At 39.1% G+C, this 26,284-nt stretch overlaps 1 pseudogene, 1 gene segment (V, D, J or C) and 1 further gene; all 3 read left to right on the top strand.

Annotated features, from left to right (window-relative positions):
• The window catches only part of Igh (immunoglobulin heavy chain complex), a 2,751,187-nt gene that overhangs the window by 68,019 nt on the left and 2,656,884 nt on the right, over positions 1–26,284 (top strand).
• Olfr241-ps1 (olfactory receptor 241, pseudogene 1) lies at positions 7,021–7,779 on the top strand (annotated as a pseudogene).
• Positions 21,364–21,657, top strand: Ighv1-81 (immunoglobulin heavy variable 1-81). The segment is given in 1 exon segment: positions 21,364–21,657. A coding segment is annotated over 1 exon segment (294 nt).

Raw genomic sequence — 26,284 nt, 5'->3', positions numbered from 1 at the left:
TTTCTTTCTTTCTTTTTTTTTTTTTGAGATAGGGTTTCTCTGTATAGCCCTGGCTGTCCTGGAACTCACTTTGTAGACCAGACTGGCCTCAAACTCAGAAATCTGCCTGCCTCTGCCTCCTGAGTGCTGGGATTAAAGGCCTGTGCCACCATGTCTGGCATGTGGTTTCCTTTCTTAAGTGTATTATCTGATCTGTCCAGCTGTGATTGACATGTGATGTCTCCATACTCAAACCTAGTTAAGATTATTTGGTAAACACTTCACAGACTTATGTTTACTTGGTTTTTTTTTGTATTTATTTCATTTACATTTCCAATGCTATCCCAAAAGTCCCCCACATGCTCCCCCACCCACTCCCCCACCCACCCACTCCCACTTCTTGGCCCTGTCATTCCCCTGTACTGAGGCATATAAAGTTTGCATGACCAATGGGCCTCTCTTTCGACTGATGGCTGACTAGGCCATTTTCTGATTCATATGCAGCTAGAGACACGAGCTCCAGGGGGGAACTGGTTAGTTCATATTGTTGTTCTACCTATAGGATTGCAGATCCCTTTAGTTCCTTGGGTACTTTCTCTAGCTCCTCCATTGGGGGTCGTGTGGTACATCCAATAGCTGACTGTGAGCATCCACTTCTGTGTTTGCTAGGCCCCGGCAGAGTCTCACAAGAGACAGCTATATCTGGGTCCTTTCAGCAAAATCTTGCTGGTGTGTGCAATGGTGTCAGCGTTTGGAAGCTGATTATGGGATGGATCCCTGGATATGGCAGTCTCTAGTTGGTCCATCCTTTCATCACAGCTCCAAACTTTGTCTCTGTAACTCCTTCCATGGGTGTTTTGTTCCCAATTCTAAGAAGGGGCAAAGTGTCCACACTTTGGTTTTCGTTCTTCTTGAGTTTCATGCATTTAGCAAATTGTATCTTATATCTTGGGTATCCTAAGTTTCTGGGCTAATATCCACTTATCAGTGAGTACATATTGTGTGAGTTCCTTTGTGATTGGCTTACCTCACTCAGGAGGATGCCCTCCAGGTCCATCCATTTGCCTAGGAATTTCATAAATTCATTCTTTTTAATAGCTGGGTAGTATTCCATTGTGTAAATGTACCACATTTTCTGTATCCATTCCTCTGTTGAGGGGCATCTGGGTTCTTTCCAGCTTCTGGCTATTATAAATAAGGCTGCTATGAACATAGTGGAGCATGTCCTTCTTACCGGTTGGAATATCTTCTGGATATATGCCCAGGAGAGGTATTGCTGGATCCTCCAGCAGTACTATGTCCAGTTTTCTGAGGAACCGCCAGACTGATTTCCAGAGTGGTTGTACAAGTGTGCAATCCCACCAACAACGGAGGAATGTTCCTCTTTCTCCACATCCTCACCAGCATCTGCTGTTACCTGAATTTTTGCTCTTAGCCATTCTGACTGCCATGAGGTGGAATCTCAGGGTTGTTTTGATTTGCATTTCCCTGATGATTAAGGATGTTGGACATTTTTTCAGGTGCTTCTCAGCCATTCAGTATTCCTCAGATGAGAATTAATTTTTAGCTCTGAGCCCTATTTTAATGGGGTTATTTGATTTTCTGGAGTCCACCTTCTTGAGTTTTTTATTGGATATTCGTCCCCTATCTGATTTAGGATAGGTAAAGATTGTTTCCCAATCTGTTGATGGCCTTTTTTTCTTAATGACAGTGTCGTTTGCCTTTCAGAAGCTTTGCAATTTTATGAGGTCCCAGTTGTCAATTGTTGATCTTACAGTGTAAGCCATTGCTGATGTGTTTAGGAATTTTCCCGTGCCCATATCTTCGATGCTTTCCCCTACTTTCTACTCCATTAATTTCAGTGTCTCTGGTCTTTTGTTTCCTCCATTGGGGACCTTGTGCTCAGTACAATGGTTGGCTGAGAGCATTCACCTCTGTATTTTTCCCAGAAGCTCGGCATACCCAAGATACAATTCACAGCCCAAATGAAGCTCAAAAGAAGGAAAACCAAAGTATGGATATGTCAGTCCTTCTTAGAGGGGGGACAAAATACCCATGGGAGGAGATAAAGAGACAAAGTATGGAGCAGATACTGAGAAAAAGACCATCCAGAGACTGCCCTACCTGGGGATCCATCACAAATACAGTCACTAAACCCAGACTCTATTGTGGATGCCAACAAGTGCTTGCTGACAGGAGCCTCATTTAGCTGTCTTTTGGTGAATTTTTATAGGAAAGACTTTATCCTAGGCTTGTGTTGTCAAGATTCCATGTTTAAAGTTGATATAGGGCCTAGTAGAACTCAGTCATATTGTTAATGGTCATGGTGTCAAGCTACCTTATAAATATTTATCTTTATACCCAATATGTTGTCTGAGCCTTGATCACAGAAGATCATATGTGCTGTGTGTAAAGACAGATGCAGGCATTGATGTGTGCTTTGAGTGCTGAGAATGATAGACAGAGAACTACAGATGAGTCAACAATACCAATCTCTCACGGAAAAATCGAGAAACATCCTAAAACAGGGAAAAGAAAGTATGTAAGATAGAGAGAATGGGGTTAAAGGAGATCAAATTCTGTCTTTCAGGAATTGTAGTGTTGCAGAACTCTCAGTAGCTGTATTTACCAGCACAATACAGCTTCAAATCAAACCAGTGAAAATTACCACATGAGAGACTTCGAAATGAATGAGCAGTAACGATGTCTCCTGGCAAGCTAAACAATATCAGATAAATGCCTTAGAATTTAATGACAAAATTCACTCTCTGAGTTTAATATACCCACATTGATGCATATGTACCCTGAACTCACCACTAAAATAATACAATTAAAATAATTACAACATGGTTGGGAAGGAATACATGAGGTCCCACACCAAGCGGAAGGTCTTTTGATATTTGTTGACTGGTGGGCAAAATATAGTCACTTTATGGGAGAAGATTTCTGAAGGTTTACTCTTTACTAGTGATAATACATTTTATTAATCTGTTCAAGGTAGCACTAATTAAACTCACTGTGTTATCAGTCAATGAAACAGAGGAAGTAGGATGTTGGGAAAGAGACTTTTGGAAGGTTCCAAGTGGAACCACAGTTGTAGTAGATTATGGTGAGAGTCTTGAAAGTGGTCAAAGATTATAGCATATTGAATATACAATTAAAAATTTTAAAGAATAAAACTTATGAAATGTAGAAATAACAACTTTACTTATGTACATACACTTCATAGTATAATTTTACACTGTGCATATTTCTCCTATAACACCTTGTTCCTCCTATTTTGCTTCATTATAGTAGACAATTTCACTGACACAATCTTATGTATTTGCAAAAATAGTTGAATATAACTATGAAATATATGAGAGCTGCTAATGAGAGTCTCACTTAATGTCTGTGAGTTTGATATTATCTTAATAAATACTATTATCTATAATTGCATCCATTTTTTCCAAAAGCAATGTAAATTTTTGTTTAATTTCTGGTAAAAAACAAAAAACAAAAAACTTCTGTTCTTTTTTAAAATATTTTATATTAGGTATTTTCCTCATTTATATTTCCAATGCAATACCAAAAGTCCCCCATACCCTTCCCCCCCACCCCACCCACCTACCCATCCACTCCCACTTTTGGTCCCTGGAGTTCCCCTGTACTGCAGCATATAAAGTTTGCAAGTCCAATGGGCCTCTCTTTCCAGTGATGGCCTACTAGGCCATCTTTGGATACATATGCAGCTAGAGTCAAGAGCTCCGGGGTACTGGTTAGTTCATAATGTTTTTCGACCTATAGGGTTGCAGATCCCTCTAGCTCCTTAGGTACTTTCTCTAGCTCCTCCATTGGGGGCCCTGTGATCGCATCCAATAGCTGACTGTGAGCATCAACTTCTGTGTTTGCTAGGCCCCGGCATAGTCTCACAAGACACAGCTATATCTGGGTCCTTTCAGCAAAATCTTGCTAGTGTATGTAATGGTGTCAGCACTTGGAAACTGATTATGGGATGCATCCCTGGATATGGCAGTCTCTAGATGGTCCATCCTTTCATCACAGCTCCAAACTTTGTCTCTGTAACTCCTTCCATGGGTGTTTTGTTCCCAATTCTAAGAAGGGGCAAAGTGTCCACACTTTGGTTTTTGTTCTTCTTGAGTTTCATGTGTTTAGCAAATTGTATCTTATATCTTGGGTATCCTAAGTTTCTGGGCTAATATCCACTTATCAGTGAGTATATATTGTGTGAGCTCCTTTGTAATTGGGTTACCTCACTCAGGATAATGCCCTCCAGGTCCATCCATTTGCCCAGGAATTTCATAAATTCATTCTTTTTAATAGCTGAGTAGTACTCCATTGTGTAAATGTATCACATTTTTGGTATCCATTCCTCTGTTGAGGGGCATCTGGGTTCTTTCCAGCTTCTGGCTATTATAAATAAGGCTGCTATGAACATAGTGGAGCATGTGTCCTTCTTACTGGTTGGAACATCTTCTGGATATATTCCCAGGAGAAGTATTGTGGGATCCTCCGGGAGTACTATGTACAATTTTCTGAGGAACTGCCAGACTGATTATCAGAGGGGTTGTACAAGCTTGCAATCCCACCAACAATAGAGGAGTGTTCCTCTTTCTCCACATCCTCACCAGTATCTGCTGTCACCTGAATTTTTTATCTTAGCCATTCTTACTGCTGTGAGGTGGAATCTCAGGGTTGTTTTGATTTGCATTTCCCTGCTGATTAAGGATGTTGAACATTGTTTCAGGTGCTTCTCAGCCATTCGTTATTCCTCAGGTGAGAATTCTTTGTTCAGTTCTGAGCCCCATTTTTTAATGGGGTTATTTGATTTTCTGGAGTCCACCTATTTGAGTTCTTTATATATATTGAATATTAGTTCCCTATCTGATTTAGTATAGGAAAAGATCGTTTCCCAATCTTTTGGTGGCCTTTTTGTCTTATTGACTGTGCCCTTGTCCTTGCAGAAGCTTTGCAATTTTCTGAGGCCCCATTTGTCGATTCTCGGTCTTACAGCACAAGCCATTGCTGTTCTAATCAGGAATTTTTCCCCTGTACCCGTATCTTCAAGGCTTTCCCCTACTTTCTCCTCCATAAGTTTCAGTATCTCTGGTTTTATGTGGAGTTCCTTAATCCAATTAGTTTTGACCTTAGTACAAGCAGATAGGAATGGACCAATTTGCATTCTTCTACATGATTACTGCCAGTTGTGCCAGCACCATTTATTGAAAATGCTGTCTTTTTTCCCACTGGATAGTTTTAGCTCCCTTGTCAAATATCAAGTGACCATAGGTGTGTGGGTTCATCTCTGGGTCTTCAATTCTGTTCCATTGGTCTACTTGTCTGTCGCAATACTAGTACCATGCATTTTATTTGCATTCTTCTACATGATAACTGCCAGTTGTGCCAGCACCATTTATTGAAAATGCTGTCTTTTTTCCCACTGGATGGTTTTAGCTCCCTTGTCAAATATCAAGTGACCATAGGTGTGTGGGTTCATCTCTGGGTCTTCAATCCTGTTCCATTGGTCTACTTGTCTGTCGCAATACTAGTACCATGCATTTTTTATCACAATTGCTCTGTAGTAGAGCTTTAGGTCAGGCATGGTGATTCCACCAGAGGTTCTTTTATCCTTGAGAAGAGTTTTTGCTATCCTAGGTTTTTTGTTATTCCAGTTGAATCTGCACATTGCTCTTTCTAATTCGTTGAAGAATTGAGTAGGAATTTTGATGGGGGTTGCATTGAATCTGTAGATTGCATTTGGCAAGATAGCCATTTTTACTATATTGATCCTGTCAATCCATGAGCATGGGAGATCTTTCCATCTTCTGAGATCTTTAATTTCTTTCTTCAGAGACTTGAAATTCTTATCATACAGATCTTTCACTTCCTTAATTAGAGTCACGCAAAAGTATTTTATATTATTTGTGACTATTAACAAGGGTGTTGTTTTCATAATTTATTTCTCAGCCTGTTTATCCTTTTTGTACAGAAAGGCCATTGACTTGTATGAGTTAATTTTATATCCAGCTACTTCATTGAAGCTGTTTATCAGGCTTAGGAGTTCTCTGGTGGAATTTTTAGGGTCACTTATATATACTATCATATCATCTGAAAAAAGTGATATTTTGACTTCTTCCTTTCCACTTTGTATCCCCTTGATCTCCTTTTGTTGTTGAACTGCTCTGGCTAGGACTTCAAGTACAATGTTGAAGAGGTAGGGAGAGAGTGGACAGCCTTGTCTAGTCCCTGATTTTAGTGGGATTGCTTCCAGCTTTTCACCATTTACTTTGATGTTGGCTACTGGTTTGTTGTACATTGCTTTTATCATGTTTAGGTATGGACTTGAATTCCTGATCTCTCAACCTGCAGCCTGCGTTGCTTTTGGTTCTAGGTTAGACTCCCTTTTCCACCTCACCTGGGATAACGTGTCACAAATGGATAGTCAAAGACACTGCCAAAAAGTGGAGTTTTCACCACTGAAGAGACAGCCTGGCCTTCCTCATGGCACTGAGAAGGCAGGACCAGATGGGCACATGGTAAGTGCTTTGGTGACAACCCATTAGAGGAGAAAAAATGTTTTGAACTTATAGAGGGGAAATGCAGAGGAGCAGAAAGTAGAGGGAGGAAGGAGGATTACTTGACAATCTGGAGTTGTTGCTACAATCTGTTGTTATCAAAGTACTATCGTGATGGTTTGTAAATGCTCAGCCTAGGGAATGACACTTTTAGAAGTTGTGGCCCTGTTTGAGTAGGTGTGTCACTGGGATTCAGACCCTCATCCTAGTTACCTAAAGTAAGCATTCTGTTAAAACCCTTCAGATGAAGATGTAGAACTCTCAGCTCCTCCTGTACTTTGCCTGCCTAGATACTGCCTTGTTCCTGCCTTGATGATACTTGACTGAATATCTGAACATGTAAGTCAGGACCAATTGATAGTTGACCTTTATAAGACTTGCCTTGGTCATGGTGTCTATTCACAGCTGTAAAACACGAACTAAGACAACTATGGGCTGTAGCCTGAGTATATTCAATATTACTTCATGGGATTTAGTATGAAGAACATCAGATGAGCTACTACATTTGTTCTCAAGGGACTCACATACAAAGAAGACCTTCAGATCATTCTCTTTTTCTCTTCTAAGGAATTTTAGTTTTTACTCTATAGGAACGATAGGGCTTATTATTTTAGTTGTAACTCCACAACCCTATGTACCATTTCTTCAGTGCATTGTCTTTAGAAGATGCTTGCTATTCTTCAGATATCACTGCAAATACATTAGCAAGTTTTATGCCTAAAAGCAAAATCATTTCACTTCATGGTTGTGCAACACAGAAGTTCCTTCTTGTTACCTTTGTAACCACAGAATGCTTGCTTTTACCAGCAATGGCATATGATAGATAGGTAGCGATTCACAACCCACTTCTCTATTCAGTGAGCATGTCTCCTCATGTCAATGTCAGACTTATCATTTCTTCCTAAGCAGGTGGAATTCAGCATGCTATTATCCATGCAATGGTCACTTTTGTCTTTCTGTCAATCAAATAACATTAAGCATATATTCTGTGATATACTTCCTCTACTTGCTGTATCTTGATCTGAATCTTGTATAAATGACATTTTGCCCTACTTTGTGAATTTCATGGAGCTAATCACCATCCTGATTGGTCTGTTTTCCTATGAGTTGATGAAGGCACTGGCTACTGAATATGCAGACACCAGAAAAAATGAGAGCCAGGAAAGTGAATGATAAGTAAAGTCAGTGAAAGCTATCACTCTCTTCTGTATAATTATAGCATTCTCAAGGGCCAACCTCCAGGTAACACTTAGTATTAATTTCTACAAGAAGACTGCAGTATCTGTACATTGTGTGAATGTGTGAAAGAAAATATGTTCTGAAAAGACTCATGTAAGAGGGAATCTTTGGCATGACACACAAAACAAGACAAAAGAATGAGAACCATTAATGCATTGAGTTTTTCATGTGTCCCACATGCAAAAACACAAGGTAAAGATCCCTGGATGAGTGAATAGTGTCATGACCCTTTATGTTTGACTAAGTGTCTCTCTCCATCTTACTCCTCCTATACAGCATTCATCAGAAATTCTTTATTCTGTGGACTCTGTTATTCAGTTAGTTACTCTTTATGGTGATCAGAGGTGATCTCTCTTGAGGGTACCTCTGTTTCCTATCACAAATTGGTTCCTCTTGAGTCCTAAAACTTAAGTACACCATCAGAGTGAGCACCTGATGAAGGAATGGAAATCTCTCCCACCAAACTTGAGTTGAAAAACCAATACTGGGCCTTCGAACTCATTAGTGTGCAGCCATGGTCAGGTTTACTTCCTCAATCCGGCTGCTGATTGTCCCTAATGTGAGTGCCAATGCTCCCCTAGGGATGAACTTTTCTTTTCTCACCCTATTCCAACATTGGTCTACTTTATTTTCTTCATAGATGTTCTTTTCCAAGTTACTCTGAATGAATTTCGTCATAGAAAATTGTAGCCTTCCAAGACCTTCAGTCCGACTTGCTCTTTCTCTGGGTTTTCACTGAGCACTTCTTGAATAGACTTGAGCTAGATTTGCCAGCCATCAGGGAAGGGTCTGAAGTAGCTGGCAACAATTTGTTGATCCCAACAAATTGTTGATGATAGGTGCTAGAACCCATTTCTGAAGAGCTGGCTCACAGTCTCCAAATACACCTCCAAGAACCAAGCATTCCTCAAGATCAGCAGCATGGACACTGCAGATACTGCCACATACTTCTGTGCTCAGATAGCACTTTGACACACCTCAGTTTATAGCTGTGCACTATTTCAGGCTCTTTCCCCCTATTATATCATAAGAGCGCAAGAGGACAACTTTCTCTCTGGCCTATGTGATTTCCTTTTTTCTCTTAAGAGGTTTCCTTTCCTGATATTCAATGTAAATCCCTGTTAAGGTGTTAAAAAAACAAGTCTGTGTTTGGTTTTATAAAGCTGAATTATGTGTGGTACCTACACCACGTATCTCACTTGATTCCACTCAGTTTTAGGCCAATTATCCCACTTCAGTCAATTCAAAATGATTGGAATGTTCACCTTCAGTATACAGTTGTATATGTGAAAGATGTAAATTACTGAATGAGCACTTTCAAATTGAGTCATTGTCAAAGGTGTCATCGATGCTTCTAATTTTTCAGGCTATTCCCAAGGGTGTTTCGTGCTCTCCACAAAGTGATTATAATATCATATTGTTAAAGGAATTACTTATATATTTCAGGAAAGATACAGAATTTGAGCCTTTGCCCAAGTACAAGATTAAGCACTCCTAACTCGTGTTCATGGGAAACTATGCATTTTGTATAATATTAGATATAAAAAGTAATACTGGCCTAGATATAAACCTGGCTACCTACAATACTTACCTTCCTATGGCTTGTGTTGTTGAAATAGTGTCACAAATATTATGGTGTTAATCATTGATTCTTTTATGTAATTTAAGGCCCCGGTGATGGAAGTCATGGTTGACCCTTTTAAGGCCAACAAGAACATGAAATTGGATAGAATGTAGTCCTAGTGGAAAACCAAAGTCTATTATTCAAATAAAGTATTATGCTAATAGGACAATTTTTAATTATATAGCCATATATTCACTTAAATCTGTAAGTCAATCAATGACCATTGCCAATATTTCTTCCATCAGATGGGAAACAAGAGAGTATGAAAAATGAACAATTTGATGAGAGTGTGAGAATTGGGAGAATTTGGTTTGATCTCATCAAATCTTCCTCTCAGGACTGAGGTGCCATTGTACAGCAGCAAGTGGAAATATTCTAAGAGCCAGAGAGAATGAATTACTCCAATGAAACAGTCCCTTCCAGACACCATAGGATTGAGTCACATAAGAACTCACATAATGTGTGGGAACAAGCATTGGTCTTATATGGATTCTAGGCAGTGGCACCCTCTGCAAAGAGGGGCAAGTGAATGTGTGCTCCCACCATTAGCCAAGAATCTATCTGCAACTCCTATTCACTTGCAAAAAACTTTTGTCTTCTTCAGTGAAGGCTTACTGGCTATATTAAACCCACTTGATGGTAGGCCCTAAGTGCAGGAATTGGATAAACAAAAGCAACACAATGCTATATTTGTAGAGAATTTGGTATTTCCTTTTGTCTTAGTAGTTTTTTTGAATAATTGATTTCAGATTTGGTGTTCTTTTGAGAGAGAGAGAGAGAGAGAGAGAGAGAGAGAGAGAGAGAGAGAGAGAGAGAGAGATACAGAGACAGACAGACAGAGACAGAGAGAGAAAGAGCAAAATATGAAATTCTCACAAAGTAAGATCAGATGCTTGAGGATAGAACCATTCTGGATATAGCCACAATGTTCAACACAGCTTAATGGTGTTCACAGCCTGACACTCTTTAACTATTAAGGTGTCATGTACAGTGTCACAGCCTGGGTTTCAGTTGTGCCAGAAAATCTGAAGGAGCAGCCAACAGTCATAGAGCTGAGAAAACAGTAAAGAGTAGCATGTAGACTTCTTCAAAATTGTTGTTATGTATTGAGGAGAATAAGAGGATTAAAAATTGATTCTTGCTGTTGTCCTGAGCAGGGCTTGGGAACATTGGGAACAAGCTCTGTACCCAGTCCCACAACACCCAGAGGAAGCTGATTCCCAGGCACTCTAACATGCACAGCATCATAGGTGAGGATGCCACAACATCTGTCCCAACACTGGGAGTAACTGGGTCAAGTAGGATCCAGCGATGCAGGAACCCCTGCCCAGCCAGTGGCACAGGTTCATTCTGGCTGAGACTGTACCCTGAGCAGACCTTGAGCACTAGCTCTGCACCAAATCCCACAACACCTTGAACAAGATCGACTCTCATGTGCTCAAACAACTCCAGTGTCACAGGTGCTCTAACACAACCAGCATACCAGGATCTGAAGAGATTGGTCACACCAGGATTTCAGGATACCAGAGGCAGATTGACTCCCAGGAGATCTGACATACCCAGGATCTCAGGATCAGAAGATCACAGAATAAGATGATCACAGAGACAGCTGGAGTATGAGGAGTTCTTACACAACCAGGATCACAAGAGAAGCAGGTTCCAGTCAGAAACACCAAGGGGCAGGTTGCTAGAGAATACAGATGGCGAGAGGCAAGCCTACAAATATAAGCAAAGGAAACCAAGGTTACTTGGCATTATCAAAACCCAATTCTCCCACCATAGCAAGTCCTGGATTCACCATCACACTGGAAAAACAAGACTTGGATCTAAAAATCACTTCTCATGATGATGATAGAGGATGTTAAGAACGATATAAACAACTCCCTTAAAGAAATACAGGAAAACACATGTAAACAGGTGAAGCCTTTAAAGAGGAAACACAAAATCCCTTTAAAGAATTAAAGGAAAACACAAACAGGTGAAGGAAATGAACAAAACTATCCAAGAGCTAAAAATGGAACTAGAAACAATAAAGAAAAGCCAAAGGGAGACAACCCTGAAGTTAGAAAACCTAGGAAAGAGCTGAGGAGTCAGAGATGCAAGCTCCATCACGAGAATACAAGAGATAGAAGAGAGAATCTCAGGTGCAGAAGATACCCTAGAAAACATTGCCACAACAGTCAAAGAAAACAGAAAATGCAAAAAGCTCCTAGCCCAAAACATTCAGGAAATCTAGGACACAATAAGAAGACAAAAACCTAAGGATAATAGGTACAGAAGACTGTGAAGATTCCCAACTTAAAGTGCCAGTAAACATATTCAACAAAATTATAGAAGAAAACTACCCTAGCTTAAAGAAAGGGATGCTGTTGAACATACAAGAAGCCTACAGAATCCAAATAGACTCGACCAGAAATGAAATTCCTCCTGTCACATAATAATCAAAACACCAAATGTAGTAAACAAAGAATTTCTGAAGCAGTAAGGGAAAAAGGTCAAGTAAGATATAAGTGTAGACCTATCAGAACTTCACCACACTTCTCACTGGAGAGTATAAAAGTCAGAAGATCCTGGACAGATGTCATACAGACCCTAAGAGAACACAAATGCCAGCCCAGAATAATACCCAGCAAAACTCTCAATTATCATAGGTAGAGAAAACAAGATATTTCATGACAAAACCAAATTTACACAATATGTTTCCATAAATCTAGTGCTTCAAAGCATAATAGTTGGAAAACTCCCACACAAGGAGGGAAACTACAGCCTAGGAAAGTCCAGAAAGTAGTTTTTCAACAAATCCAAAAGAAGATCATTATACAAACATAATTCCACCTCCAATAACCAAAATAACAGGAAATAACAATCACTTTTCCTTAATATCACTTAACATCAATGGACTCAACTCCCCCCAGAGACATAAACTAACAGGCTGGATACGTGTTTTTGGAGAAATTGTTGACCATCAACCAGCACATAGACACCCGTGTAATGTGGCAATCTCAATTTGTTTTTTTTTTTTTTGTAGTAAAATTTCTTTGTAGTCAGAATATTCATTTTACAAGTTCCTATAGGAGATGCTTTTCCCTTAAATAGAATGCCATGTGCTTAATATGGACAAAATCTCATATGGTGAATACATAGGCAGAAATACCTTTGGTCAAATTTGTATTGGACATCATTCAAACTTATTTTGCAAAATCATTTTGAAATTCTCAGACATGTCATTCAACAAAGTTCCCCACTGTGTACTTTCACTGTGGCGATCAGTGTGGCCGTTACACTTAAAGCTGGGAATAGATCTCCCTCATTCTCTCTCACAAGCATATACACAAAGGACTCTGCATCCTAGTAGAGACACATGCTCTATCATATTCCTTGATGCTCTCTTGGTATTAGCCAAAATTGGTAATGGCCTAGAGGTCACCGATGGAATAATTGGATGAGAAATTATCGTACTAAACTGAAAGCTACCATACATATGATGAGGCCCTGGTGCTGACCTATATCAGCCCTGTGCTTGCTGCTTCACTCTCTTTTAGTCCACATGACCTTTGCTCAGGTGACTTAGATGGTTCTCTTCCCCTGGTGTCATCCTACCCCTCTGGCTCTCACATTCCTTCAGCCACAACTTCTTAGGACTTCCTGGAGTTCAGAAGATTGGGATTTGATGGGAGTTTTCCATTTAAAGGTTTGTATTCCAAGGTCTCTCTTCCTGCGTGAAGTCTGTAATGGGTTGCAGCATTTGTTATAATTTAGTTTTATGGAATTCCCGAGTGTATGAACAAACGGGTCTCTGATCCTTGTCCTTTCTCATGGTACTTTTTCCTTTTCTCCATTTGCCTTGCCCAACATCATGTGATGGTTTGTGTTTTACATTATATTTACTTCTCTAAGCTTTGTTTTTATCTTTTAGCAGCATGCTAACTTTTGATGCGAGTTATAAAGAGGTTGGGTCCAGATGATAGTGGAAGGGAAGAACTGGAAGTAGTAGAGGGTACGGGAACTCTTCAGGATATATTATGTGAAAAAGAAAATCTATTTTAATAAAAGTGGAAGAAGTTAAAGATATCTAAAGAACAGAATATTTCACAGCTTTTAAAACCATAAAATGATGAAATTTTATGGTGAGTGGATGGAACTACAGAAAACCTCTCAGCCAAAGTGGATCAACTCAAGCCCTAAAAAGCAGAATTGTGCATATTTTTTTAAATGTTGACATTAGCTGTTACATATTCCATAGGCAGGCTACAATCCTTACACACAGAGAAATGAGATATAGAGACAGAATCTACTGAAGAGGGATGGATATCCTTAGGAAATAGAATGTATATAGATGGATTAAAATTGTTGGAGGTGGTGCTTCGAGCTTAGCCTAAGGGAAGAGATAGGGAGAGAGAAATATAAATGTTAAGGTCTGTTTGAGGGGTTCTAAAAAATCCTAATTCAGTAAAATCTGCTTAAAATATATACACACATGAACAAAATCTAAACCGAATCATCTGATAGTGAAAGCGACAATGTTCCATCTAGACATCTTCACATAATAAAAACTCCAGTTCTGGAATGGGTCCAGATCATCAGTGTTTCACAATGGACCACTATGGAAACTCCAAAATTACCAAGGCTGCTTCCAAAGCTCTTGGTTCCTTTCCTCAAGCTGAATGCAAGGTTGATTCCTGAAGAAGACATCTATATCACATACGGAACATGGGAAGTTGAGGTGGAATGTACTAAGACTTTTTACTTCTCCTGACTAGTATTCACGGTTCTGGGAAGCATCTTTACAGCGACAAAGGAGAAATATAAACAGCAATCCAGCTATAATCTCTTTGAGTTCCAATATGATCTCCCTGCAAATTACCCTGCTGAAATAGTATCATGAACCTTGAGGGTTGAAACAACCCATACCTGATTGGATTTTAGGCTCACACTATTGGATGGAACTGATCCTGATTTGTTGGCCAAGATATTAATACAAGGCAGGCCATGTTTTCCAAGAACTACAAGTCAAGCACAAATTTAAATCATAAATTGGCTGGGTGTGGTGGCGCACGCCTTTAGTCCCAGCACTTGGGAGGCAGAGGCAGGTGGATTTCTGAGTTCGAAGCCAGCCTGGTCTACAAAGTGAGTTCCAAGACAGTCAGGGCAGAGAAACCCTGTCTCGAAAAACCAAAAAAAAATCATAAATTGATTAAAATGTTTGCAACATAGATGTTCAGTAATCTCAGAAGTTTGCTCTAACAGCAGCAGGACACTAGTGATGGCAAAGCCATGCCAGTAGGGTCCCAGGACACTCAAGCCAAAGTACTCAGCAGAAAGAGGCCTTGTTTTTCCCCGAGGGACAGATGGCAGGGATTAAGGGACAAAGTGGAAAGAGGGCAGGGAATAAGAAACAAATTTGGGAAAGCAGGGATGAGGGAGAAGGGGGAGGTAATAAGGGAGAGGGTGGATTTGTCTTGGAGTGGGACAAAGGAAGAACTTCTGCAAAGAAAGGATGTAGCCCTTAGGAAAATGACCATTTATTTATAAAGGTAAAAGGGGATAACCTATGTTAGGATGAGGAGTTTATTTACTTGTTTATTTATTAAAGATTTATTTATTTAGTATATGTAAGTACACTGTAGCTGTCTTCAGACACTCCAGAAGAGGGAGTCAGATCTCATTACAGATGGTTGTGAGCTGCCATGTGGTTGCTGGGATTTGAACTCCGGTCCTCTGGAAGAGCAGTCAGGTGCTCTTACACACTGAGCCATCTCACCAGCCCGAACAGCTTATTTTTAATTAGACATGTGAATTAGGATATCCAAAAGGGGCAATTATTTATAGATATATTTTACATTCCAATTGCTGGCTCCTCCTTTGGTCCCTCATAAACAAGTCCCTCCTTTATTCCCTTCCTTTCTCTTTTGAGAGGGTAGGTGCTCCATTTGATATACCCCAACCTTGTCCCATCAAGTCTCTGCAGCATTAGGGGTATCATCTCCCAATTAGGCCAGACAAGGGAGTCCAGTTAAGGGAATGGATTCCAAGACAGGTATCACCATTAGGGACAGTCACCATTCCTTTTATTGGGGGACCCACATGAAGATTGAGCTACCCACCTGATATATATGTTTTGCAGGTCTTGGTCCAGCCCATGCATGCCCTTTGGTTGGTGTCTCAGTCCCAGAGAGCCCTTGCAATTATGGAGTGGTTCTCATTGCAGATATTTAAGATTCATACATGTTATCTTATAGTTCCTTTTCATTTTTGCTAAGCAGAATTTTTACTTTTTATCCATTCTTGTTTATTTTTTTATTTTTCATTGGATATTTTATTTATTTACATTTCAAATGTCACCCCCCTTCCCAGTTTTCCCTACACAAATCCCCTTTACCCTCCTCCCTCTCTCTGCCTCTATAGAGGTCTTTCCCACCTGCCCAGTGCCCTAGCATTCCCCTATCCTGTGTCATCAAGTCTCCACAGGACCAAGGGGCTTCCCTCTCATTCATGCCAGATAAGGCAACTATCTGTTACATATCCACCTGGAGCCATTGGTAATGCCTGTGTACTCTTTGGTTGGTGGTTTAGCCCTTGGTAGCACTGGAGTGTCTGGTTGGTTGATATTGTTGTTCTTCCTATGAAGTTGCAAACCCTTTCAGCTCCCACAGCCCTTGTCCTAACTTCTCTATTGGGGTTCCCATGCTCATTCAAATGTTTTACTGTGTACATCTGCATTGGTCCCACTCTGGCAGAACCTCTCAGGCGAGAGCTATACTGGCTCCTGTTAGTAAGCATTTCTTGGCTTCAGCAATATTGTCTGGTTTGGTGTTAGCAGATGGAATGGTTCCTGTTTTGGGGCATTCTTTGCTACACGCTTTGTCCACATATTTCCTCCTGTGAATATTTTGTTCACCCTTTTCAAAAGCACTGAAGCATCCACATTTTGGACTTCCTTCTTCTTAGGCTTCATATGATCTGTGAATTGAATCTTGGGTATTCCAAACTTTTGGGCTAATATCCACTTATTAGTGATACATACCATGATTGTACCTTTGTGACTGAGTCATCTCACTCTGGGTGATATTCTCAAGTTATATCTATTTACCTGGTAATTTCATGAAGTCATTATTTCTAATGGTTGATTAGTACTCCATTGTATGAATGTATCACATTTTCTGAATCTATTCCTTTGTTGAGGGACATCTGGGTTCTTTCTAGCTCCTGGTCGTTACAAACATGGCTATTATGAACATAGTGTAGCATGTGTCCACATTACATGTTGAAACATCTTCTGGGTATACGCCCAGGAGTGTTATAGTTGAGTCTTCAAATAGTACTTTGCCCAATTTCTGGGAACTTCCAGACTGCTTTCCAGAGTAGCAGCTTGCAATACCACCAGCAATAGAGGAGTGTTCCTCTTTCGCCACGTCTTCGCCTGCATCTGCTGACACCTGAGTTTTTCATTTTAGGTATTCTGACTGGTGTGAGGAGGAATTTCAGGGTTGTTGTGATTTGCATTTCCCTGATGATTAAGAATGTTGAACATTTATTTAGGTGCTTCTCAGCCATCCAGTATATCTCAGCTGAGAAATCTTTAGCTGTGTACCTCATTTTAAATAAGGCTATTTGATTCTCTGGAGTGTACCTTCTTGAGTTCTTTGTATATATTGGATATTAGTCCTTTATCAGATGTAGGATTGGTAAAGATCTTTCCCCAATCTGTTGTTTGCTGTTTTGTCCTGTTAACAATGTCCTTTGTCTTCCAGAAACTTTGCAATTTGATGAGGTCCCATTTATCATTTCTTGATCCTAGAGCACATGCCATTGGTGTTCTGTTCAGGAACTTTTCCCTTGTGCCCATGTGTTTGAGACTTTCCACCATTTTCTCTTCTATTAGTTTCAGTTTATCTGGTTTTGTATGAAGGTCCTTGGTCCACTTGGACTTGAGCTTTATACAGGGGCATAAGAATGGATCTATGTGCATTCTTCTACATGCTGACTGCCAGTTGAACCAGCATAATTTGTTGAAAATGCTCTCTTTTTCCCACTGAATGGTTAGCTCCTTTGCCAGAAATCAGGTGACCATAGGTGTGCGGGTTCATTTTTGGGTCTTCAGTTCTATTCCATTGATCTACCTGTCTGTCATTGTACCAATACCATGCAGTTTTTAATCACTATTACTGTGTAGTACAGCTTGAGGTCTGGGATGCTGATTCCTCAGAAGTTCTTTTATTGTTTAGAACACACTTCATTTCTTAATCCAGACAGTGCAACTTTATTGTGAGCCATGACAAACCTACATGCATGGGAGCTCATGACCAGCAGGGGTCACCATGCACCCAATATTCCACATAGAGAGATGAACTGTTTGGAAGGTACTCTGTATCCTCTGTGGTTTCCTTTCTTAAGTGTATTAACTGATCTGTCCAGCTGTGATTGACATGAGATGACTCCATGTTCTAACCCAGTAAAGATTCTTTGTTAAACACCTCACAGATTTATGTTTACTTTTTAAAAATAATTTTTTGATAAAATCCATACAATGTATTCTAATAATTCATTCTCTCATCCTTAACTTCTAAATATTTTTCCTAACTTCAAACTCACCCAACTTCACACCTTGTTTTTTTCTTGAAATAGCAAAAAAAAAAAAGAATAAGCAATAACAAATACCAAAATAAAAAAAAAACAAAACAAATCAAACAAAAAAAGATAAGAAAAAAAAAAAATCTCCTGGGACTTTAAAAGCAGATTTAATGCAAACAAAAACTAAACAAAGTAAATGAAATTGAAACAAAACAAAGTAATAAAAACAACAACAACACCACACACACACACACACTCACACACACACACACACACACACACAGAGAGAGAGAGAGAGAGAGAGAGAGAGAGAAAGCATTAAAATCACAAATTCTTACCCATGATTCATAGTAAATAATAATTGAAACAAACAGAATTAAAAAAGGTAATATTGTAAAAATGTCTGCAAACAATACCACTGAGTTCATCTTCCTGTTGGCTACCCACTGCTAAGCATGTCTTCCATGATTAATTTTGCTTAGCATCCCCTATGAACTCCACCGGAAGACACTAATTTTTCCTTTGTGTGTGAGTGTAGGTTGCAGAACTCCTCAGTTAGCAGTGAGAGCCCTTGTCCATTTCCATCTCCCAACTTGTGAATTTTATCTGGTTTGACTTGGTTCAGATCCTGTGCCTGCATCCACAGTCTCTGAATTCATATACGCATCAGACAATTGTGTCTGGAAGATTCTCCTTCCTTGGAGACATCCAACCTCTCTGGCTCTTATAATCTGCTCAATCTTAAAACATTTTCCATCTATTATATCTCTATTTTAATGTATCAAGTTTGTAAATTCTTCATACTGTCCCAAGTCTAGACTCTCTGCTTCTACAATTCAGTACACCAAACAAAATATTCAAATCTTGGAACACATATGAGTGAGAACATGGATCATTTGCATTACAGACATGGTAATCTATTCAGTATATTTTTCTAGTTCCATGGAGACAATTATGGATTACATAATTCATTTTACCTCTGAGTAATATTCATTTTTCTATATGTACCACGTTGTCATGTTGTATTTATGTTTTGTTGGAAATCTGAGATGATTCTTTCCTCTATTTGCTGTGAAGAGAGCATAACTATCATGCTGTGAATAAATATGTATGGGTAAGTGTTTGTACAATAAGTGGTGGAATCATTTGAATACATGTTTTGGAGGGTTATTGCTGGGACACAACATAATTTTATTCATTCTTTGGTGATTGTTTATAGGAAAGACTTTATCCCAGGCAAGTGTGGTCAAGATCCCACGTCTAAAGTTGATATAGGCCCTAGTAACCTCAGTCATATTGCTAATGGTCATGTTGTCAGCTGCCTTATAAACATTTGTGTTTATACCCAGTATATTGTTTGAGAATATACTTGATCACAGAGAATCATATGTGCTGTTTGTAAAGACAGATGCAGACATTCACGTGTGGTCAGAATGCTGAGAATGGCTGACAGAGAACTCGGCTACAGATGAATCAATGATACCAATCTCTCACCCCAAAATCAAGAACCATCTTAAAAAAGGAAAAAGAAAGGATATTAGATACAAAGAATGGGGTCAAAGAAGATCAAATTCTGTCTCCAGGATTTGCAGTGTTCATAGTGCACACAGGAACTCTCAGTAGCTATACTTATCAGCACAAGACACACTGATCAAACCAGTGCACATTATCACATGAGAGACCTCAAAATGAATGAGCAGGTAAAGATGTCTCCTGGCAAGTGCAGCAATATTAGGTAAGTCACTTAGAACTGACTGACAGTAGTCATTCTCTGATGTTAATATATCCACCTTGGTGCACATATATCCTGAACTCATCACTAAAATAATCTAACATTTAAAAAAATTACAACATGAATGGGGAGGAATCCTTGAGGGCCCAAAACAAACTGAAGGTCTTTTGACATTTGTTGACTGATGGGCAACAAATAATCACTGTTATGGGGGAAGATTTCTGAAGGTTCACTCTTTACTAGTGATAATCCCATCAATGTGTATATAGGTAACACTAATTAAATTCACTGTTTTATTAGGCATTGAAATAGAGGAAGTAGGATGTTGGAAAGAAACTTTTGGAAGACCCCAAGGGAACCACGGGGACCTAGTGGTGGTAGATTATAGCATATTTCATATAGGATTGAAATTTTCAAAAAATAAAAATCCTTATGAAATATAGAAAGAACAACTTACTATAGTACAGATATGTCATAGTTTAATTTTTACACTGTGCATATTTTTCCTGTAACATCTTGTCCCTCCTATTTCCCTTTATTCTACTAGACAATTTTTCCAATAAAATCTCATGTATTTGTATAAATAGTTGTATATAACTATGAAATATATAAGAGCTGCTGAGAATCTCATTGAATGTCTGTGATTTTGGGATTGTGTTAATTAACAATGTTATCTCTAATTGCATCCATATTTCTAAAACCAATGTAAATTTCTTGTCAAAATTTCTGTTGTTTTACACACACACACACATACACACACACTTACATGTATATATATACACACACACATATATGTGTGTATGTATATACACACACACACACACACACACACACACACACATATATATATATAATATAACCATGTCTTAGTGACAAAATCCTTTCTTGACACATCTATAGCTATTGTTATAATTTAGTTATTGATGATCCTCCTGCAATAATCATTGATAGATAAATATTTTTAAGTATTTGAACTTTTAGTCATTTTAGTGAGTTTTGAAGTAGTATATATCCTGTTGGAAAGGCAAATATTAACTCCATACATGTGAAAGGATACTCAAACTAAAATCTTTATCCATTTTTAGAAATTTCCATTATCTTCCTCCTCCTCCTCCTCCCCCCTTCTCCTCCTCCACCTCCTCCAAATCCAACATTTGTAAATCAACATTTTAACATATCACAGAGCAGAACAACAGAATCAGGGCAAAAATATGCTGAGAGATTCATCCCTGTAGTTACAACCAGAGCATCTTTCTAGAATTCACAAAAAGTTTATGGGGTACATTTCCTCAGAGAGGAATAGGATTTTGACGTGAGCATCCTGCTGCCTGAGCCATGTGATGACAGTTCTTCAGGTGGACTAGGTCCTTATCTAAGAAATACACTGCTCATGAATATGTAAATCCCCCGAGTCTATGGCAGTTAATACTGGGATGTCCACACCATGAAAACAACCTATGATCAATGTCTTCTTCACAGTCCCTGAACACACTGACTCTAACCATGGAATGGATCTGGATCTTTCTCTTCATCCTGTCAGGAACTGCAGGTAAGGGGCTCACCAGTTCCAAATCTGAAGTGGAGACAGGACCTGAGGTGACAATGACTTCTACTCTGCCTTTCTCTCCACAGGTGTCCAATCCCAGGTTCAGCTGCAGCAGTCTGGAGCTGAGCTGGCGAGGCCTGGGGCTTCAGTGAAGCTGTCCTGCAAGGCTTCTGGCTACACCTTCACAAGCTATGGTATAAGCTGGGTGAAGCAGAGAACTGGACAGGGCCTTGAGTGGATTGGAGAGATTTATCCTAGAAGTGGTAATACTTACTACAATGAGAAGTTCAAGGGCAAGGCCACACTGACTGCAGACAAATCCTCCAGCACAGCGTACATGGAGCTCCGCAGCCTGACATCTGAGGACTCTGCGGTCTATTTCTGTGCAAGACACAGTGTTGTAACCACATCCTGAGTGTGTCAGAAAACCTGGGGCAGAAGAAAGATAAGCTGGGACTGAGAAGACAGAAAAATTAATCCTTAGATTTGCTCAGAAATCATAGTTTTGAATGCCTATTTATTTCCTTCTCCTCACAGATCTATAGTGCTTTTGTCAGCTTCTTAAATGTCCATCTATGAGTAAAGTGATGATGTCTGGATAAACCTAAAGTTCTTCACATTTGTGTATCTTTTCACCAGTGACCACCTCCATTGACATGTTTCTTATTCAACAAAACAAAACAAAACGAAACAAAACAAAACAAAACAAAACAAAAACAATGGAAAAGTATGTTTTTGCATGATAAAATATCACTGGATCCTGAGTGACCATCATTTTTTTGAAATTGTTGGGAATAATGTATAATGGGAATGTGATCTCTGAAATGCAAATCACCAACATTTAGGCAAAGAATTACTGCTTCATAGTGTTAAGTGACCTCAAGTGTATTAGCTCATGTCACATGTTCCAGCAGAAATTCCAGTCTCTTAGAAAGTGAGAAATATTTATATCAGAATGCACAAGCATGTAAATATATCTGTAGGTTGGTCAAAATATCGTTAAATCAGTTTTCATTGAACTTTTAACAACACAATTTTTTTTTAAATTTAAAACTATCTGCAAATTCATCTGGAATAACAAAAAACCTAGGATAGCAAAAGCTCTTCTCAAGGATAAAAGTACGTCTGGTGGAATCACTGTGCCTGAACTAAATCTTTACTACAGAGCAATTGTGATAAAAACTGCATGGTACTGGTATAGTGACAGACAAGTAGACCAATGGAATAGAATTAAAGACCCAGAAATGAACCCACACACCTATGGTCACTTGATCTTCGACAAGGGAGCTAAAACCATCCAGTGGAAGAAAGACAGCATTTTCAACAAATGGTGCTGGCACAACTGGTTGTTATCATGTAGAAGAATGTGAATCGACCCATTCCTTTCTCCTTGTACTAAGGTCAAATCTAAGTAGATCAAGGAACTTCACATAAAACCAGAGACACTGAAACTTATAGAGGAGAAAGTGGGGAAAAGCTTCGAAGATATGGGCACAGGAAAAAAATTCATGAATAGAACAGCAATGGCTTGTGCTGTAAGATCAAGGATTGACAAATGGGACCTCATGAAACTGCAAAGCTTCTGCAAGGCAAAAGACACCGTCAATAAGACAAAAAGGCCACCAACAGATTGGGAAAGGATCTTTACCTATCTTAAATCAGATAGGGGACTAATATCCAATATATATAAAGAACTCAAGAGGGTGGACTCCAGAAAATCAAATAACCCCCTTAAAAGATGGGGCTCAGAACTGAACAAAGAATTCTCACCCGAGGAATACCGAAAGGCTGAGAAGCACCTGAGAAAATGTTCAACATCCTTAATCATCAGGGAAATGCAAATCAAAACAACCCTGAGATTCCACTTCACACCAGTCAGAATGGCTAAGATCAAAAATTCAGGTGACAGATGATGCTGGCGAGGATGTGGAGAAAGAGGAACACTCCTCCATTGTTGGTGGGATTGCAAGCTTGTACAACCACTCTGGAAATCAGTCTGGTGGTTCCTCAGAAAATTGGACATAGTACTACCAGAGGATCCAGCAATACCTCTCCTGGGCATATATCCAGAAGATGTCCCAACCAGTAAGAAGGAGACATGCTCCACTGTGTTCATAGCGGCCGTATTTATAATAGCCAGAACCTATAAAGAACCCAGATGCCCCTCAACAGAGGAATGGATACAGAAAATGTGGTACATTTACACAATGGAGTACTACTCAGCTATTAAAAAGAATGAATTTATGAAATTCCTAGGCAAATGGATGGACCTGGAGGGCATCATCCTGAGTGAGGTAACACATTCACAAAGGAACTCACACAATATGTACTCACTGATAAGTGGATATTAGCCCAAAACCTAGGATACTCAAGATATAAGATACAATTTGCTAAACACATGAAACTCAAGAAGAATGAAGACTGAAGTGTGGACACTATACCCCTCCTTAGAATTGGGAACAAAACACCCATGGAAGGAGTTACAGAGACAAAGTTTGGAGCTGAGATGAAAGGATGGACCATGTAGAGACTGCCATATCCAGGGATCCACTCCATAATCAGCTTCCAATCGCTGACACCATTGCATACACTAGCAAGATTTTATTGATAGGACCCAGATGTAGCTGTCTCTTGTGAGACTATGCCGGGGCCTAGCAAACACAGAAGTGGATGCTCACAGTCAGCTATTGGATGGATCACAGGGCTCCCAATGGAGGGGCTAGAGAAAGTACCCAAGGAGCGAAAGGGATCTGCAACCCTATAGGTGGAACAACATCATGAACTAACCAGTACCCCGGAGCTCTTGACTCTAGCTGCATATGTATCAAAAGATGGCCTAGTGAGCCATCACTGGAAAGAGAGGCCCATTGGACACGGAAACTGTATATTCCCCAGTACAGGGAACTCCACGGCCAAAAAAAATGGGAATGAGTGGGTAGGGTAGTGGGGGGGGGAGGGTATGAGGGACTTTTGGGATAGCATTGGAAATGTAATTGAGGAAAATATGTAATAAAAAAATAATTAAAAAAAGAAATCAACCTTCTACTCACCAGGGTATTCTACATGCTACCAAGTTTTTTTTTTTTTTTTTTTTTTTTTGTAGAGAACAATGTCATGCAGTTTAGAAGAAGTACGAAGACATCAATATCAGCGATGTTATACTGTGCCTACCTTGCAGTCTATAATATCAGGCTTCAGGTAAGATGTACCTATTAGTGTATGAATCTTATGTGGTGCCTTACTGTTTTTTGATTTTATTTGTGGTGTAATGCACAGTAACCGCCTCCTCCCTAATAAACATGGTCAAAACCCCATGGCTTGAGATGACAGAGGCCCTAGTTGACCCTTCTTGTATTTCTGAAGTTCAAGACTTCAAAATGCCTTATAAATTGTTATGTTTATAAAATAGATTAGAGCTGCTCTCAACCATGACCAAGGAGTTTCTATGCTCAACGAATAATGATTGATGCAGACATTCATGGCTGTTCAAAAGGGTGAGAATAATTACAGAGTCCTCAGCCACAATGCATCAATGACATGAACTTTCCAATATATTAACTGTATTAATGAATATATGCAGACATCATATGAGTATCTCATTAGTAGTTCTTAGATACTGCATTCTTATATATATTTATGTATATCAATACCTTACATTGTATAAACGAAAGTGCCTAACAAAATAGAGAAAAATAGGACATTCAAGAAATGAAAGAGTAGAAATTATGGGTGAAATATGCACAGTGTGAAACAATTATTTCCATGAAGATTCTAATCATATATAAAATTGTTACTTTTATTTTTCAGAAAGAGTTTGCTTATTCTTTTACATTTTTATTCATGTGTGAAATATATCAGGAACATGTGTACCCAACTATTACCTTCTTGCTTCCATTGGAAACTTCCAATAAATCTCTCTCAACTAACTGACCACCCTTATTTCATTAAGTAAAAATATAAAGAGTCCAATCAGTGCTATGTATATATACATATGTGTGTCATTCACTAGTACACAAGCAACACCTAGAATCCTTCCAAAGTGAGCAGATTTTCATCATCAAATATTAAATGCCAGTAGTCCAAAAGATGGTTTGTGTTCTTGGAAGTCACACAACATTGTGTTGTAATATTTTTAAAATATGGTTACACTTTGCTTAGTGGGGAAAGCAGAGAACACATGAACCAAGTTGGATGAATTAACCTGAGAGAAAAATATATGAAATCCAAGTTTTACATTCTACCATGCCAATCCAAGCAATCAAAATTACATAAACTTGAAGGAAAGACAGTTGCTACTCAGCTATTTCACTTATTCTCATGCTTTAATTTTAACCGGCTTGATTCATTCAGGTTTTGTGGTGTTAACCATAGCTGCTAAGAGTTCACTTACAGTGATCATGTGCAATCCTGACGTACCATGGAATGATTCTCATTGCAGGTCTTTAAGATTCAGAACTTTCATCTGGCTGGTTCTTTTTCATTATCTATAAGAGTTTTAACTAAATTTTCATTCTATTAATACAGGCCGATTTCAGCAGTAATTTCAAAACTGCTTCAGCTTCTAAGAATCTAGCCAGGTTCTGAGCTGCTTCAACATTTTACTTGTTTATATGTATAGTCTACTCCTGTGTACCATTATTGTGTATGTCTTTTCACTGTGTCTACTAAACAATGTAGGGTGATTTACCTCTGATCACAAGTGCTCTGCCCCAGTTGTAGTCTTATGACATCAGGAAAGAGACTGTTGTCTACTGTCATCACGTTTTTAGAAATGGGAACTGCAAGAGTTGGGTCAAACTGCAAGCAAGGTGGAACCTGACTTCAAGTGGAAACATTATAGTAATATTGACACAACTTAAAATCATTGATGCATAACTCATCATCTGCAGGTAAACTAAATCCATTTCTCTCTTCAGTGGAACTCTGTAAACACTGAAGTTAGATGGATAAGTTTTTTCTTAAACCAGAGAATGCAACTTCCATTGATGCCATGAGAAACCTATTTTCAGAGGAGCTAA

Source organism: Mus musculus, chromosome 12 (genome assembly GCF_000001635.26).
Source record: "Mus musculus strain C57BL/6J chromosome 12, GRCm38.p6 C57BL/6J".
Lineage (NCBI taxonomy): Eukaryota > Metazoa > Chordata > Mammalia > Rodentia > Muridae > Mus > Mus musculus.
The sequence above is the reverse complement of the archived record's forward strand: the minus strand, read 5'-3'. Positions and strand labels throughout refer to the sequence as shown.